This window comes from Dreissena polymorpha, chromosome 13, assembly GCF_020536995.1.
Source record: "Dreissena polymorpha isolate Duluth1 chromosome 13, UMN_Dpol_1.0, whole genome shotgun sequence".
In the NCBI taxonomy this organism is placed as follows: Eukaryota; Metazoa; Mollusca; class Bivalvia; order Myida; family Dreissenidae; genus Dreissena; species Dreissena polymorpha.
Genome location: NC_068367.1, coordinates 23,702,132 through 23,721,451, shown reverse-complemented (window position 1 = coordinate 23,721,451; position 19,320 = coordinate 23,702,132). Strand labels below are relative to the sequence as shown.

At 36.3% G+C, this 19,320-nt stretch overlaps 1 protein-coding gene across 4 annotated transcripts in view; it reads left to right on the top strand.

Annotated features, from left to right (window-relative positions):
• LOC127854485 (putative phosphoenolpyruvate synthase) overlaps window positions 1-19,320 on the top strand; it is a 67,819-nt gene that overhangs the window by 300 nt on the left and 48,199 nt on the right. For 2 of the 4 annotated variants that reach the window (XM_052389543.1, XM_052389540.1), the window contains exons 2-18: window positions 1,378-1,527; window positions 2,149-2,318; window positions 3,004-3,260; window positions 3,659-3,727; window positions 4,644-4,757; window positions 5,169-5,337; window positions 7,378-7,430; window positions 8,338-8,465; window positions 8,904-9,051; window positions 10,684-10,870; window positions 11,352-11,414; window positions 13,788-13,837; window positions 14,408-14,574; window positions 15,429-15,564; window positions 17,485-17,632; window positions 18,096-18,213; window positions 19,205-19,299. In XM_052389543.1, coding sequence (XP_052245503.1) covers window positions 1,440-1,527; window positions 2,149-2,318; window positions 3,004-3,260; window positions 3,659-3,727; window positions 4,644-4,757; window positions 5,169-5,337; window positions 7,378-7,430; window positions 8,338-8,465; window positions 8,904-9,051; window positions 10,684-10,870; window positions 11,352-11,414; window positions 13,788-13,837; window positions 14,408-14,574; window positions 15,429-15,564; window positions 17,485-17,632; window positions 18,096-18,213; window positions 19,205-19,299 — 2,160 coding nt within the window. In that variant the 5' untranslated portion in view covers window positions 1,378-1,439. Of the gene's footprint in view, window positions 1-1,377; window positions 1,528-2,148; window positions 2,319-3,003; window positions 3,261-3,658; window positions 3,728-4,643; window positions 4,758-5,168; window positions 5,338-7,377; window positions 7,431-8,337; window positions 8,466-8,903; window positions 9,052-10,683; window positions 10,871-11,351; window positions 11,415-13,787; window positions 13,838-14,407; window positions 14,575-15,428; window positions 15,565-17,484; window positions 17,633-18,095; window positions 18,214-19,195; window positions 19,300-19,320 lie in introns of all 4 variants that reach the window. The other 2 variants (XM_052389542.1, XM_052389541.1) reach the window with 1 other exon arrangement.

Sequence of the window (19,320 nt, the reverse complement as noted above, 5' to 3'; positions counted from 1 at the left end):
AAGAACACCCACCGTAATCTTTTTGTAGACTTTTTAAAAGCATAAAAGAAAGACTACAGTATATTTACTGTACGTCGTAACACAGCTCATCATTAAATAGCAAAATGACAAACCAGTGTTCGTGTTTATGGCATAAACATGTCTAAGTATAAAGTATGCAATTATTTTTTTAAACTTTACAAGTCTCAAGAAAATAATACAATTTCTCTTTATGCATGTATGTTTATTCAGTGTTGCTTTATTGGTCATTGTCAGCATAGGTTGTACTTAGTCTTATTTATAAGTAGCTAAAGAAACTTCAGCGTACAGTTTATATAGTATTGACAGACCAGTAAAGTTGCGCCAGTCAAAAATCATAAAAAGCGACATTTAAAGTTATGGTAGTCAGAACTAATTTATAAGACGCGAAAAGAATTTAGAGATACTTTTTATTTGGGCTAAATTCTTTGGAACGTACCAGCCATTATCAGGGGTACTTTATATTACAAATATAAAAAGAAGCTTTATATTTGAGAGCATCAACAAGTTCGACTAAGGTTGTACTTAAAAGTACCATGGGTACTTTTTTAAGTTCACTACAAATTACCAGGGGGATGTGAAATGTATACATTTTAGTACCTCAGATAATGGACTGGTAGTCGTTAAAGCCAATTTTCCTTACACAGGATACATTGTAGTTGACTTGTGAGTACCCAGGGTTTATTAAAGTGGTACCACTGTTACTGAGCCCTCAACAAGCATTTGATGTAAATTTCACTTCAACCCGAGGATTAAGTGCTTAGAAAATTTAAATCCCCAATTGATTTGGTTGAGTCCCAATGCTTCGACTAAGCTATATACATATTTTAATGTTTTTAATAAATTTAAACATCTCCTTACTCAATAAGTATACATCCTGTCATCAAATAAAGGGTTTACACATTTGCTTTGCAATATTTCAAACGTTTAAAATATTGAAATATCACTTCTTTACAACTTTACGATAGTTTGAAAACAGCCTGTCCATATAACCAGTGATTAGCATGTAGCAATAATGTATGGATGTGGTTTTCAAGAAACATTTTGTTTGTATATTTGTAAAGTTATTTCAAATAAGTTGTCTCTTTGAGTTTTATTTATTTCTAATTTGTTAATACATACTTTACTTTGCAGTTCACTGTGCTGATAAGGGAGCCTGACTGCAACATTAAAATGAATCAAAAAAATTATTATTTCTAACTAGTTAAGTAGCCATACAATCATGCAAACACAAATCAATAATTTTATCTCACTAATGCAGAACTACAATAAATATGTGAACGTTCTCAGGGTTAGAAATGAAGCCTTTAAAACTAGAATCAAGCAAGAAAAGTCTTTAACTTAATTTGATTTATTTAGGGACTACAAACACATCAAAGTGCGTATCTGAGTGTCGAGGAAGACTAGAACCATTCAACACAATGTGGCTTGCTGTTTGTATTGGAGGACTACTGTTGTATTTCTTATGGGAATTACTACGATCATCAGGGGGTGATGTTTCGAAACCAGGTACATTAAACTCATATCTTGTAACTGTTTGTACTATGTTTTGCCACATTAAAAAAGGTTACTGTTTTTTTTTAATTTAATTTCAGAATGCGATTAACTAATCTATGGTGTGAATACTTCATTCTTCTTGTGGCTTCAATCTTGCTTTAAGGCTTTTGTATAGAGGAAACAATGTTTCCGAAACATGTATTGCTGTGTGTGAAACATTCAGCTAATTACAAAATTAAGGCTTATTGGTAAGGCAATTTAAACACATTCTGTACTCACGTTGTGCAAGTATCATTAATAATACTGTAAAATAATTATTTATCCTGGGACACTAATTTTCGATGCCGTTGAAAATCCTTAAAATATAAAACACATCAGAAAATCACAAACGCAAATTGCTCATTTTTGTTTTCCAAAAATTGTTAATCTATTAATAAATGTGTCCACACAAAAAGTCTCCTTTTTATCCACGAAATTTCATGCCAACAAATATTTGTAATATTTATCTTTTTATAGTATGTATAGTAGAATGAAGAAGTCAAGTGTATGGAATTGCTCAATAGACTCTTCACGTTGAAACAACATTATCAATAATGTAAAAACATAAGTAAGTTTTGATAGTTTCTATTTCAGGAAGATTTTTCTACACAAAGAAATGGATGTTGCGTCTGTTATTGTTGTTGAATGGGTACCGCAAAAGTGACAGTGGTCAGAAGTCTAGTAGGAAGGAAAGGGGCTATGGGATCAGCATAAGGGATCCCTTAGTCCTGGAAGTTTGCCAGCCCCTTGAAGACCATACTATGGTTAGTCTGAGCCATTTGTTTAATAAACAAAAATATGTTTATGCTCCCAGCATGTACAAATGCCTTGAGGCATGTAGTACTTGGCCTGTTCATTATTCCATCCTTCCATCCTCATGTCTGTCTCATCTTGACCTTCGTTCGGACTATTTCAGAAGGTTCAATATCTTTGTTAACCCAAAATGTCAAGTCCGCTTGACACCAAGTGTTGATACTTGAATGTATTATGTCTTTAAAAACTATCAACCCACTCTCATCCTTTACCTCATGATGACCTTGACATTGACTTACTTGCTTACCGGTACTTTTGGACGAAGACTTTTTCAATGAGATAGTGAATCAATGCTGACAAGGCCTCCACTAGGGCCATATGCGTTTATTGAAGGCAGTGCCTTGTTATTACTGTTGCATATTGCTTCGAGGCCATTGTATATATGCAATGAAATGATGTATATCATGTGTTCACATACATATAATACATATTTCAGTGGTGTCTCTGTAGATTGGACGTCATGGTTTCACAGACTGTCAATTGTCACTTTTACATATACGGTATTTGTAGGCCATTGATACAACTTACTGCTATAGTTAACTACAGACAAAACTTCTATTTCATTAATATGTTTGAACATATCTACAAGAGTTTTACTGACTGTCTCTCTGTTGCACTTACACATTTCATTTCAAGGCCATAGATTCAACATACTTCAATGGATTTGCTGAAGACGGCACTTCACTTGCGCTGCGTATTGCCAGAAAGCACAACCGAGAGGGAGAAGTGTGGGTAATGCTTGATGTACCCGGCATTGGTTACCTGCAACACCCACTTCATCCGGATACGGGTGTGTACAACATGCCGGATGGTGCATACCGTTCTGGAGGGTGTGAGTTCAAGGTCATTGAACCCATGCGGTCCTGGAGAGTTGTCTACAATGGCTTGCTGAGGTGAGTGTGTGTTTTTTCCAGTCCTTTATTAATCCTACTGGGGCACTTTGAAATATGACAATGAGCACTTTCATATCATAATAAGAGATACGGTAAATAAATTATACACTAATGATGCACCGTATTCAAATTGTTAATCATTCTTTAGTTTGCAATGTGTTAATCATTCAGTACTTAATTTTTAAAGTGGCCTTTTAATACAAACATCTTAGTATAAGAAAGCGCACATATGGAATGAAAATAAGGAGGAAGAAAGTCAACTTACACATGAAAATTGGTGATAACTGGTATGAAGGTAAAGGTGTGCACAACATGCATACATAAGAATGGGCCTCAAGACAGTGAGAAACCCTGTTCATATAAGAGTGTTAACCTATATATTCTGATGCATGTTGCAGGCAGGGCTTACACAATGACCCGCAGGCTGAAAAGACTGGTCGACTGGTAACTGTGAAACTGGCCCTCAGGTTGTTACCTCACAAAGCAAGATACATGTATACGGTCTCAGTTGCCTAGTGGCTAGGTCATTCGCTCTATGAACAAGTTGAAGGTTCAAGCCCTCCATAAGCACACTGTGATATAAAAAGTATTCTACCTAGTAACTAGTTAAATAGAGCGGTACCACTTGCCTTTAAGTCATGCACTTGGCTTTTTATAAAGGATAGGAAAGATGTTTGCCTTTGATGATTGCCATTTTTGTTTAATTTGGGGATTTTTTAAAAGACAATCTTTCTTATTTGCAAGGAAGAAGAGCCAAAGGCTGCTTTTGAGGGGGGACCTTTAAATAGGGATTAAGCGATAAGTAAATAACATGTTATTTAATCGTATAATACATTTTAGCGACTTTGTAAATCAATGTGACGGTATTTTCATATATATGATGAAATTTATGTGTTATAAAATGTTTAGTTCCTACAGTTAAAATCTCTTATGCTCTTTTTTTCAAATGAATGAAGTTTATGGTATTTAATTTCGACAATTATATTAAAATGTATCTTGTTGGTCACAAATCTTAATGGTGTCCCATATGATTGTAAAAAATAGCTACGTGTTATAATTTGGCAATATTTAGGCACTACTTTGTTGGTCTAGCAGGACTCATTGTATGGTGGCATAAGAAGTTTCATATCCAGACAAAATAGTAGACACCATTAGAGCTAAAAGATATTTCCTACAAAATTGGATGTTCATTGACAATGTGTTTAATGCCACAGTACCTGCATGTCTTGCATGATAATCATAATGTTAAATTGTAGACACCATTGCAGTTACAGTCTCTTGGTGTATCAGAGTTAAATTATCACCAAGGTATCCAGAAAAGACTTTTCCATCAATAATGTTATAATGTAGTTCCCAGTATATTCTACTGTGGCAATATTTTAGATGGGAGTGCAGTGGTGACCCTTTCAACTTTGATATTGATATCGACAAATCCCTGCTGGCGGAGGCAGTTGCCAAGGAAACATGGACAAGGAAGTTCTGGCAGAAACTAAGAGGGTATGAAACGTGTTTTCAAATTTAAATTCTCTCAATCCTAAAACAACATGGTTTTGGAATTTTTCAATAATCTAAAAATATGATTGCTTGTTTTCTTTTGACTGGCATAAGACTTCTGTACTTTAAGAAATACATGTTTGGGTTTAAATGGCACATAATCAATGACTTTCCTGATATTAAACAAAAAGCTTCAAAAATAGCTTTGGCTTTTAAGAATATCAAGCAAAAACAAAGAAATAACTTTTAATTATCATTTTACTTTTGCATTAAAAAATAGAAATAACTTATCATTAAACTGGTAAATCAACAATGGCTAGGCAAAACTTATTTGATTCTCCTAACGGTCATGCCACAATTCATGCAACTTAAAAAAAGATGAAATCAAATATGTTTGCCATACACCCAATACAGGAACCATCAGACTCACTATGAGCAGTGCGGGGAACTCATGGGGACACTGGAGGTCGAAGGTTATGAGGCGAGACATCTTGTGCTCAAAAGCTTTAGGGATCACACATTTGGAGTGCGCAACTGGGAAATGTTTGAGAGATATGCCATACACTTCATTTGGATTGAGGAGGTATGTATTTGGGAACATTTGTAAGGATTTCTTCTTCTCTGGAGTATTTGCAATTTAATTTAAATTTGTGATATACAGTTTGAATTTACCAGATTTCTGACTTTTCCGTCTTAGATAAACATTTGGATGAATTGTTTTTTATGCCCCCAAAGGAGGGCATAAAGTGATCAGACTGTCCATCCGTCTGTCTGTCTTTCCGTCATTCTTTGCGTTTAGGTTTCAAAAAATGCTCATAACTTCTATGTCGCTTCAGATGTAATCTTCATATTTGATATGCATGTGTATATGGACAAGGCCTTTCCATACGTACACAAATTTTGACCCCTTTGACCTTGACCTTGAACTTAGGGTCCGCGTTTAGGTTTTGAAATCTGCAATTAGGTTTCGAAAAATGCTCATTACTTCTATGTTGCATCAGGTGTAACCTTCATATTTGGTATGCATGTGTATATGGACAAGGCCTTTCCATACGCACACAAATTTTGACCACTTGGACCTTGACCTTGAACTTAGGGTCCGCGTTTATGTTTCGAAATCTGCGTTTAGGTTTTTGAAAAAATGCTCATAACTTCTATGTCGCTTCAGATGTAACCTTCATATTTGGTATGCATGTGTATATGGACAAGGCTTTTCCATACGCACACAAATGTTGACCCCTTTGACCTTGACCTCGAACTTAGGGTCCGCGTTTAGGTTTCAAAATCTGCGTTTAGGTTTCCAAAAATGCTCATAACTTCTATGTCGCTTCAGATGTAACCTTCATATTTGGTATGCATGTGTATATAGACAAGGCCTTTCCATAAGCATACAAATGTTGACCCCTTTGACCTTGACCTTGAACTTAGGGTCTGCGTTTAGGTTTCGAAATCTGCGTTTAGGTTTCGAAAAATTCTCATGACTTCTATCAAAGCGTTTTGCGGGGGCATATGTCATCCTATGGAGACAGCTCTTGCTTTTAATTTACATCTTTCAAATCAATCCTCATACCAATTGTGTGTCAAATATACTGTGATAAAGAGTGGCATTTAAAAAAAGTATTTTCTAAATGCCAAGTAATGTTTACACTTACCCCACAGTATTTTTCATTAGAACCCTTTCAAGATTGTTCTTAAGTATGCTAATTCAAGAGTTGTTGAATGCAGAAAAAAACAAAGTTCTGGTTCCCATATGGTACATACAGGAAATAGGAACCAGTGTGCATAATTCCATGACTGTACATGAGCAGCTTCATGCAAAAATGGGTCTTATGCCATATGCGGCTAGCATATCTCATTACTCGCCTGCGCAATCTTAAAGTAACAATCACGCTCAAAAATATCGAATATTTCGTTAAATAAAGCTAACCCATAAAAAAATCAATGTTCCTTTTAGCAAAATGCAAAATTTCAACGTTAGATGTTGTCTGGTAGTATTGATTTAACGAGATACAAAATGCTAGTTTTTATTTTTTTGTGGCCACAAATAATTCCATTTATATCTCCCGTGAAATATCCGAACATTTACGGGCAAACACGAAATTGGATACGGTAAGCGTCGGAAGCATGACATAGCTCTCATGAATAATCATTCTGTGAAATCAAAATGAATTCTGGTTAACTGGAACTTAGTGAATGCGAAAATGGCTTGTATAAATTATGCAAATGAATGCAACCCGAATGAATCCGATCCTGACTCGAAAGCGAAAGCAGATTACATCGTGGAACAATATTTAGATGCTTAAAACTTGCCGAATGCTTGTAATATAACGTTTTTACATCAATGTTACTTGTTTTTAGGGTCTTCCTATTGTAATTAACCATCGTATGGTACTACTTGTTGTTGAATGTTTTTATATAGCATAATACATGTATTGGTGAGCGTGATAGTGACTTTAAGTCTGGTCTAGAGCTCCCCTGTCTGCTATAAAGTCACACAAGGTTTCGTGGTCTCAAAAGCAAACCATACATGTAGCTCCTGATCAGACTGCTTTAATATGTCGGCTGCATATGACATGGGAACCATGTTTCCATGAGGTGACTCATATGATCTGTGTTCATTTAGGTGGGAGTCATGGCAATGGTGGCCTGCCTCTGGATGCCTGGATACATCACACAGTAAGAGCAGGGGCCCAGTATCAATAAAGACCTTGGGACAAGTTGAAGTTATAATGGATTTTTTTAGGATCAAAATTACATTTCAAAAGGTGGATGCCATGCAAATTAAACTTAAGAATTTTAGATGAAAGGAAGTGGGAGGAGCCATTTTTCCTTTTGGGCTGTTTTTGCTACATTTGTTTTCACACACATTGAACTGAAATCAACTTATACAATTAATAACAACATTAACAATGCCCCTGTGTGTAGCCTTGGCATGCTCTGTTGAATGGTGATAGTATTTTCATTTCAGCCCAGAATTTAAATCAATCATGTAAGCTATGCAACACCATGTAATTTGAAGATCACATTTAAATGTGAAGTAAAGGTAAACCTTATTCATGTAATGTAAATAAAGCTGCTGCTAGGGGAGTGTTCATATCTGTCTGAAAGAGTGCCTGATTGGTCAGCCTAGTGACTTACTCCCTTCAATCAGGTTTTTTATCTAGACCACTGATTCCTGCTACTCTGGTCAACTCAGCTTACATATGCTACACCTGTATTTATGTGTATGTAACCTTTGAGCAAATTTCAACAGCATGTTAATACATTTGTAGTGGTTGTGGGGTGGGTATGAGATCATTTATTTCATATGAGACCTGCTTATGGAAAAAGGGGAATAATGCATGTGGGTAAAGTGTTTTCTATGATAAGCTAGTGCATCCTGCACAGGCTAATCAAGGACCTCACTTTACCCCTAAACTGGATTTTCAATAAGAAGAGACTTCCTTTAAGCAAACATTTCTTAAAAGTGGAAATTGTCTTCCTTTAATAGCCTGTGCAGACGTACATTAAGGCTCGTTTCCCATTTTCACGACGGAGCTTATATCTCTCTCTCTCTATATATATATATATATATTTACCACAGTTTGCAGGCGGGGTACCTTATGTACAGCAACGGAGTTACCTACCCTGTGACCTCTGTGACCCTTGACCTTGACACACTTACAAGGGACCACACCCCACCAGACAGATACTCCTTCACATTCTGTGCAGGTACTTTACAGAATGTTTCTGAACTTGAATAAATATACAGGGTTGTCTTTCTATTCTGTAAAAGTTGCCATTATACAGTGTTTTTCATGCATAAATATTTTTTAAAAATCAAGCATTTGAAATCATAGAGTTTAACTTCAGAAGTGATTTTTCCTAAAGCGAAAACACACACAATATTTCCCCAAGATGAGAACAAATGACACTTTCCAGAAATGCAAAACAAAAATCCCTGTATATACATTATAATGAAGGAACATGCATTTAAAGTCGAGTTCTTAAACAACAAATTGGAACTCTCCTAATATATCTAGGGTGAACGTATACATTTTACATAAGAATGTTTTTTACTTTTTTTTTTTACTTTTTTTTTTTTAAATAGCAAATTTGCCAAAAAAGAGACCAGCATTACACTGCTACAATGTTGTCCTTCTCTTTTAGCTGGGGAGCATTACCATGTGTACTCAGTTGCCACAGTGACCCCCGAGGTGTACCATTACCGGTCTCGCGGCAGTCGTATCCTGGAGAGGATGTGCACATACCGGGTCAACGGGAAGACTGCACGTGGGCTTGCAGAGTTCCACTACAGGTGAGGCCTGCATGCAGGAAAATAAAATATTCATTGCCATCGACTATGAATAGTTGTTTTTTTTCAAATAAATAAGTTAAAAAATTTATATGTTTCTATAAGGAAAGGTACTATGAACAGCTTTTGTGTGATTAATATTAACTAAATACATGGCCTTTATGTGTCCAGTCTATACTGGGGAACATATTGCTTTTGCCCTGTCTGTTGGTTTGCGGCAAACTTTAAAATTGGCCATACTTTTTGCAAGATTGAAGAAAGCAACTTGATAGTTGGCATGCATGTGTATCTCATGGAGCTGCACATTATGAGTGGTGAAAGGTCAAGGTCATCCTTCAAGGTCAAAGGTAAAATATGTGGAGGGGGGACATATTGTTTAAAAAACACATCTTGTTATTATTGAAAATGGTAAGGTTGGTGATTGATCATACAATTATGATTTGACAAGATATACTAGGGTACTGATTTGACAAGATATACTAGGGTACTGATTTGACAAGATATACTAGGGTACTGATTTGACAAGATATACTAGGGTACTGATTTGACAAGATATACTAGGGTACTGATTTGACAAGATATACTAGGGTACTGATTTGACAAGATATACTAGGGTACTGATTTGACAAGATATACTAGGGTACTGATTTGACAAGATAGACTAGGGTACTGATTTGACAAGATAGACTAGGGTACTGATTTGACAAGATATACTAGGGTACTGATTTGACAAGATATACTATGGTACTGATTTGACAAGATATACTAGGGTACTGATTTGACAAGATATACTAGGGTACTGATTTGACAAGATAGATTAGGGTACTGATTTGACAAGATAGACTAGGGTACTGATTTGACAAGATAGACTAGGGTACTGATTTGACAAGATAGACTAGGGTACTGATTTGACAAGATAGACTAGGGTACTGATTTGACAAGATAGACTAGGGTACTGTCCTTTCACAATATCAGGGTGCAGGGTCAATGGGGTTCACAGGGGTTTATACATGGGCTAGACAGAATGTAAACACGCTGATAAGAACTTTATTTGTGCAAGTTATTAAAATACATTTGCAAAAATATTAAGTGCATAAAATACAGTTTTTCTTGCAGTTTGTGTGGATGTCTTAAGATTAAATATATTAATCATTGAAAACGTCTGAACTCGGCGCCATAATTTCAAGTTGTGTGCAGAATAACCGTGTATATAAATAATATTGGCCAAGAACACAGTGTTATTAAAAAAAGTAATTCTGATGTATTTCACATTGTCATAAGCAGCATTAAAGACTGTCTATTATGCACTAGTTGAAATTCTTAAGAAAAATTGTTTACAAAAGTTATTTGAGAAAAAAGCACAATTTACCGGTTTGTTAACATTCTGTAACACTTAAATGTGAAGCCCACAAAGTAAAGTGATCCTGTGCCCTGATTATGTTCATTTTGCACAATGAAAGAGACAAGGTTAAATAAAGACATGCTAAAAGAATGAAATCATTAGCCAGCAATGAAGAAAGCATTAGCCAGCAACAAATCAGTAATATTGCATGTTAACCGCAGAATATCTGGTGGATGTTTCGTAGTCTATTACAAATTAAAGTGTCTTAAAAAATGCTACACATTTTCTTACAGAAATCCATCCGGTCCAGCCATAGCAGACAGGGAACCAGTGACTCTTCCTTTGTTGAGGGAACCAGTCGACTTGGGGGTCAGCAAGGGGCAGATAACCCTGCAGTTCACTGACCCAGTGTGCCAGAGCAGTGGGGTAGTAGGGGGCAAGGGGGCCCAGCTTGCCTTGCTCACGCAAATACAGAGCCAGGTATGATTCTATAACACCTTTTCGTGTTATAATGCCATTTTGTTTACAGATAAGCTGAGAAAGAATTCCCTTTGCACGAGGAAGCCTCATTTATTAAGTGATCTTGACGATAAGACTTATCAAGAATGTTTAAATTTACAAGGTTAAAACTTAAGGAAAACACTCTTGAAGCCTAATTTATCATTTTGAATGAAACTTTGTCAGAATGGTTTTCTAGAAAATATCTAATTCTAGTTTTATTTGGGTCAAGTGGGGTTAACCCTTACAATGCGGGAACCGAATTTTTAAGGCCTTTGCAAACACAAAACGTGGCGTCTCATCAGGATCCAAACTGTTTGCTATTCTGATAGTATTCTTTGAAAAAAAACGAAGAAAATGCGAATTTTATAAATTCAGCAGACGACATTTTAGCAGACGTCAAATTTCCCAGCATGCAAAGGGTTGAACACTACATCATGTGTTGTTGTTGCTATGGTTTCAGGTTGGAGCCACTGTCCCCAAGGGATTCTGTCTCACCCTAGATGCCTTTGAACTGCAGCTTGTGGTAGGTAATATGTAAAGGATAACACCAGATATACATGTAAAATATTTGTCATATAGAATGTGTTGAAGCATTGAAAATGACCTCATAAAGACATGGAGAAAATATAAAGCAGTTTTATCACATTCTTCTGTGCATATTACTTTAATTAAGTGTTCTCTGTCTGTGTCATAATGTCTAATGTTTTAATATTTCATGGAAGGACAATAATAGCTCAAAACTGATTGTTCTAGATAAACATTTCATACAGAAAGTCAGTGAAACTCCACAGTGCTGTGTTAGAGTTTTACAGCATCATCAAATAATTGCTTGTAAATTTAAATCTTTAATTTTTTTTTATTGATTGCATCGAAAGCATAAATTATTAAAATGCTCTTGAGTCCGTATCCTGAGTATAACCAATGTTTGGTGTGTTTTAGGGAGATCTAAAGAACACTCAGACAGTGACCTCCTGGTTGCTAGGCAGACAATATGTCCTCTTCATCGATCACATCCACCGTTCTTAATGTCCTGTTGTAGCATAAATAGGTGTTTTTGAGAAACAAAAAAGAATAAAAGAGACATTAGTGTTTTATTTATTCTTTCGTTATCATCATATTTATACTCAATGATGCTGCTTCAGAGCGTTCTGTGGCAGAACTTTTCAGCCACTGTCTGTTGGTGCATTCCATATGTTGCTATTTGTGTTTTCATTGAGGCACTAATTTCCTGCTGACAAGATTCACATTCCAATTTGTTTATGTGCTTGGTTGGTTGTAATCGTACAATTTCACACAAGCATGGTGATTTTTTTTATAGTGTATACCATTTTATGTTGTAAACAATAATCTGACATAGCAATGTTTAACTCATACACAATGGCCCGTATTCACCAACCAATTCTTTAACAACTCACATTCTTAATCAGTCTTCACGCTAAATATTTAAGACCAATAGCCCTTCGGGCTAATCAGATAAAAAAAATAATAGCCCGAATACATTTTCAATAGCCCGAAAATGTTAACATAAAAGTTATGACTTTTTTGGCCAGGAACACAAAAATATCCTTTTCCAATCAGAAACAACTACTTCTAATGAGTACAACATGTATTATTCATGTTTGATAACAACAGCAAAGGCATGCTTCGCGGACATCTCCATATCTCAGTGTTTCAGATTGCATCATTGGTCACAATTTCCTCCGGACAGGTGTCCTAAATGGTCATTTTTTTTCAGGACATTTGTCCTTAATCATAAAAAAAAATTCTGATAGTTTTGTAAGCGCCCCGAGCCCTAACTAATTGTACTTTTTTAGTCTTTCTAGTTGGAATTTCTGGTGAATACAATGCGAAATTTTATATATCATACCATTCGTATCACCGCAGGTGTATTCGTCATACTATAGAAATGTTCATAAAGAACGTCGAAAATAAATTAAAGTCGACAAAAATACTGTATCCGAACACGACAGGCCGAAAAAATGTATGTGTTTTGCACATAAAATAAAATGTGCATATTGTTAGATTCCAGAAATTGAAAACCATTTACCTAGCAAATACGTAATAAATATATAATTTTGTTAATATGTTGCTTAACTATATGCAAATGCAGTGCTTTATTTTGCTAATCGATCAATTTTTTATTTGCAACTTTTCGCTGACTCGTACGATTTTCGGAAAGTAGCGAAGATTTTTTGTCAGTTATCGATCATGCCCGCGCTATCCGCTAACCAATCAAAAACTGCCAATAAAATCGTCCATCTCCGGAGTCTATGTAAGAGTGGAACACAGACGTGTTGATTGGCTTACGACTTGTACCGACTTCTTCCATTGATTATATCTTTAACACAAAGTGGCTGACCGGAGTTGATGTATTTTTTTCACTTTGTTGACAATTTTACGCTCAAATATTTAATCGACCGATCGGGCTATTTAAAAAGCATTTATTATCGACCGAACGTCCCAAGAATCGACTCGGGCTTCGGGCTTATGGTCTAATTCGAAGACTGTTCTTAATTGTCCCCTACTTGTGGTTTGCGCTCTGTGTGTCCGTGAGTCTGTGAGTCTGTCGCACTTTTCTGGATTCTGCAATAACTTTAAAAGTTCTTCATATTTTTTTCATGAAACTGTTGGACAGACTAGAAGCATGGACAGACTAAAAATAGACTAGAAATATTACTGAAAATGGTGGAGTTTCACCGGTAGGGGACCATATTGTTTGACAATAGTCTTGTTTAGAATAAGCTGTTTATGACATATGCAGGAGTTTCGGACTGTATGTATTCAAATGCTGAACAGTTTTTCTTGGAATTAAGTCTATTCTTTACTTCGAAGTCTAAGAATGGGTTGTTGAATGCAGGTTCAGTTGCACATTCAAAACTCAACTGGTATGTTGCAGGAGTACCCAGAGATTGTTGAGAGCCTAGAACATATTGTGGAGTCCATCAGGTAAAACAGATCAAGTTTTTATGTCCCCGGATTGAATGATCGGGGGTATATTGTTTTTGGCCTGTCTGTCATTGTATGTGTGTGTCTGTAACAAAACTTTAACCTTGGTCATAACTTTTGCAATATTTAAGATATCAACTTGATATTTGGCATTCATGTGTATCTCATGGAGGTGCACATTTTGAGTGGTGAAAGGTCAAGGTCGTCCTTCAAGGTCAAAGGTCAAATATATGGCTTCAAAGTGGCCCAGTAGATGTTTCTCACAAACACAGCTCTTGTTTTGTTTCTTATCACACACCTTATCAGCTTGGTGCCAAAACTATTTTTCGTGAATTCATGTTTACCGTATGCATAATTCAAATGTTATTTATTGCAAAATGTTTATTGTGCATTTTAATGTGTATGTTCTCCACTCTTCAATTATTTATGAAAGGTAACATTAATTGTAATACAAATGGTTGTCCAATTAATTTTCGGTATTTTGAATTAATAATATTTGATTGTTACCTCTAATAATGAGGAAATCCTGGCTATGAAGACTATAGTCAAGAGCCAACTTGTATTTTTCAGACAAGAAAAATTAGATGTACTACAAACACTATGCTCAGAAGCTGTTGAGCTATTGGCCAGCTGTAAGGTGTGTCAGCCAATTGAAACAAAGCTTATATCGCAGCTGCAGGCAACATTTGGAGACAAGTATCAGCATGTACGATTAGCCATCAGATCATCTGCTGCTGGTTAGTGTTATATCATTAAATTTTGATCCAAACTGCTGCACTAATTATGGTTGGTGAAACATTTATACCTTTTTTTAGCTTTTAAGAATGGTATTGTAAACTTCATGTAGTTATTGGTGCACATTTCATAAGAGCTTATTTAGACCAAACAAAACAACATATATTTTGTACCCCATTTCAATTCATAGTTTCGAAAGACACTTGCTGAATACTTCTTTTTAATACACCCTCCACCCACATTTTCTGATAAAAAAGTAGATTATGCAATCAAACACATGACATTATGTTACACAATGGGTACTGATATTTCCGCATGAACACATTCTCTGTCCATGCTACAGGCGAGGAGAGTTTTTCAAGCTAAGTTGTAAGGGGATGTGTAAGTCTCAGAGAAAGGGGCCTTAGCCTTCAGCTACAGGAAGAATAGTGAAAACCAAATGTAGAGTTAACTTTCATGTGATGTAACTGTTAGGAAAACTACATTTGCGGGGATAAGAAATGCCTTTCTGGCAAAGAATTTAAAGAAATTCTCTGAAGAATTAAACTATATTCAGCTACAGCTTTATAGTAAAAACAAGATGTGTTTGTGAAACACTATGTCCCCCCCATATCTTTGACCTTGAAGGAAGACCTTGACCTTTCACCACTCAAAATGTGCAGCTCCATGAGATACACATGCATGCCAAACATCAAGGTGCTATCTTCAATATTGCAGAAGTGATGGCCAATGTTAAAGTTTGACGCAAACCAACAAAGCAACAAACCAACAAACAGACAGGGCAAAAAAAATAGACTGGGGGACATAAAAACCTGGTGGTATACTATTTTCTCTGACCACTGTTTTATCTGCACAGGTGAGGATGGTGGGGAGTCGAGCTCCGCAGGTCAGATGGAGACGTTCCTTGGAGTGGTCTCCCATGACAACGTGCTAGAGGCTGTCAGGAAGTGCTGGTCCTCGGCCTACACGTACCAGGCTGTTGAATACCGCAGGTGAGACTGGGAACCTTTCAGGGGTGCAGATCTGAAAAGACCAAGCCACATGACTACATGCTTTTAAAGCTAAAATATTTTTTATCAGATTTGTTAATCTAAAGTATTAATCAATTGCAAATCGATGCTTAATGATTGGATATTAGTTTTGTCACCCAGCTAGTAAAATGATGGATTGAAACCCGGAACTCTATGTTCAAAGTCAGATATAATTGGAACATGCACAACTCAAAATAGCGAAATGTATGAGGGTGAGGCATATGGAGCACTTATTCTGCCTCCCTATCTGAGCAAGCTTTCCAGCATCTTTCTAGCTTGGTTAGGTTGGTGTCCAACGTTTAATAACAGAAAAAAAGGGTTTTTGTTTGTACAATGTCACTATGTTATTTTTGCAGAAGGAAATTTCTTGAAAAATTTCTGAAAAGGAGTGGTTGTTTGTATTAGGGTCAGGAATAAGGCATACTTTTTTGTTCAAGTATTATATCATGAAAAGTAGTATTGTTTTCTTTTATATGTCAAAAAAGTGTATAAGTTTAGGTTCATAATAAAAAGATAAATTACCTAAATTAAAATAAAATAACTACAGGAAAATTATTGTACCACATGGCTTAGCTATCATCACTAGGTTTGTTATAACGGCAGGAATTTGATATGCTCAGAACCAGTCCAATCTCTGTGCGGAGGATGATTTCCCCTCATCCACACACGTACATCCTGTATATTATATCTCTGTGTATAGACACTGGTGTGGTCACAGTGTAGTGATCCTTAAAAGTGGTGATCAATACTTACTTGCAGCAGATAAGAGTTCAGTCAGCTATTTGTAAGGCAGCTGGGATGAAAAATTATAGATAAGAATTACAGTCTTAAAATTAACTTTTAAAAATTACCTGCCAGTTGGACCACTCACTTAAGAAAATAATATTACCAAAACACATGAATTAAGTGCTGTTCAAAAGAACGCTCCCTGGAAACTTCTTATATCTTTTAGGCTCCTGGTCTCAATATCAGTCTCTATTTTATGTTTTTAGGAGGTTTTTCCATGTCTACCCTGATCAAAATATCTCAAAACATGCAAGAAAAACAGAAGGGTGGCACTTGATTGATTATTTGATTTATTCATACATGTAATTACTTTTTAAGCAAAGCCTATGGAAATCAAATGAACAAGGTCGCTGTGGTGTAATGGATATGGTGTCCGCCTAGCGACCGGGAGGTCACAGGTTCAATCCCAACTGTGGGCGCGTTCTTTAGATCTCTCCAAAAGACAATGAAATAAGCTGGATATCCGGATTGCCGTGGTGTAATTGGTATGGTGTCCACCTAGCGACCGGGAGGTCACAGGTTCGAACCCCACTGTGGAAACGTTCTTTAGATCTCCCTTAAAGACACCAAGTACTGGTTCTAGGCCCAGGAAACGGACTCGAGAGCGTTTACATAAGCCTTAGGCTTTTGATGCAATGGAGCTAAAATAAATAGGTTTAAACTATAAATCCAATGAAATTTAGTAGAGTAATGTGCATTTGTCAAAAAACTTTATGTTGACATGTAACGAGCAAGTGCATAATTAAAACCAATTTTGTTTTTATTTTTGTAAGAATATTTACATACACAAATTAAAATACCAACATGAACTGATTTAAGATTTTTTATAGTTTTGCCAAAAAAATGTACTTGCCATGGGGCCAGTCTACGTGAAATTTATGAAGTGTCCCAAAATATTATCTCTTGCCTTGGCAAGTGCTGAGTTTAAAGACTGAGTTTCATTGTGAGTAACTAAATATGCTGAGTTGTATATCCCACAAAGGGGCCAAACATGCCATAAATTCTGCTTTTCACATTTTGTATGAACCTCAGGGTCATATACTCGCTGCATCCTTTTTCACAAAGGCCCTGAAACTCCTACATGTCCTACTGCAGGCAGCACGGCCAGCCTGTGCGTACCTCGGTGGGGGTGGTTGTACAGGAGATGGTGAGGTCAGAGGTCGCTGGGGTCATCTTCACCAACGACCCCCGCACGGGAAATTCGGGCAGGATGGTGCTTGATGCTTCATTTGGTCTTGGAGAGGTAGGTACCAGAGAGCACTGCTGTTCATTTGTTCGTTTTCACAACAAGGACTTTATCCCAATTATTTGTGTGGATTCATCTTGTTTTTTCATCAGTCAATATACACAAACTTGTCCATTTGTGTTATCGTTTAATCCTTTGAACATGAATGACTAACTTATGTACATTATTGTTTTCAGAAAATCTGTTGCGGGGGGTACTTGCTATCTTCAATGACTGTTTCAGATCACTTAGTAAATGTTTTAAATCAAAACTTAGTCTGTGATTTAGCAATCTCATAATTATGAGGCAAGGGCAGATTTTTCTCAAAAGGAAATATATAAGGAGGTAAAAATTTCACCTACAATTTCTTATTATTACTTGCTATGGTTGTATTATAATAATAAACAGTCTGTAATATTCATTTCTCCAAAATAATTTATGGCAGCACTATTAATATTAAAAAAACATGGACTAATTTCAGGCTGTTGTATCGGGTAAAACCACGCCAGATTCTTTCATCCTCCAACGTTACCATGACAACAGTGTGGAGATCCTGGAGCGTCACCTTGGAAACAAGACTGTAGAGATTGCTATGGCAGGTCAGACGTTACAAGGTTATGTCCACTGTAGGAACCCAGTTAAATGAACCGTATTATTAGAAAATGGGTACATACAAGCTAAGCTATCCATCTTTCAGAATTAAAGCAAACACCAACCATTGAAAAAAGTATCAGTATTAAAATATGAAATCTTCACACAAATCTATGGGAGAAGTAAAATTTCATTATTCATTAGGGTTCTTTTTAATGTGCTATTCAAAAATGTTAATTTCCACAACCAGTTTTCCTACGCTATCTTCTGTAGTTACAATGGAATATATAAACTGGATTACCTAGATGGTTTGTGTTAATTATGGTTTTCTCTCTGTTATGCAGTATATTATAGGAATATGTGTACAAGTATCTCAATAAACAGGAACAAGATCTTTAAACAAGATCCCGAAGATACTTTTTATGCCCCCTTTTGAAGAAAAGGGGGCATATAGTGATCGGACTGTCCGTCCGTCTTTCCGTCACACTTTGCGTTTAGGTTTCGAAAAATGCTCATTACTTCTATGTGCCTTGAGATATAACCTTCATATTTGGTATGCATGTGTATATGGACAAGGCCTTTCCATAGGCACAAAAAGTTTTACCCCTGTGACCTTGACCTTGAACTTAGGGTCCATGTTTAGGTTTCTAAATCTGCGTTGAGGTTTCAAAAAATGCTTATTACTTCTATGTCCCTTGAGATATAACCTTCATATTTGGTATGCATGTGTATATGGACAAGGCCTTTCCATACGCACACAAATTTTTGCCCCTGTGACCTTGACCTTGAACTTAGGGTCCGCGTTTAGGTTTAGAAATCTGTGTTTATGTTTAGAAAAAAGGTCATAACTTCTATCAAGCGTTAATGGGGGGCATAAGTCATCCTATGGTGACAGCTCTTGTTATAAAGAATATTCAATATTATAAAAAAAAAATCAAGCAAATTTTCTGGCTATCGCCATAGTGAGGTACAGTAAACAGAGTTGCTTAGTTATTTTAGATGATGGGGGTGTAACTGAGAAGCAGAGAGCACCGGCCAAGGAATGTTGTCTCCATGACAATCAGGTGGTAACACTCGCCACTCTTGCCATCAAGGTCAGTATAGGCCAGTTGTGT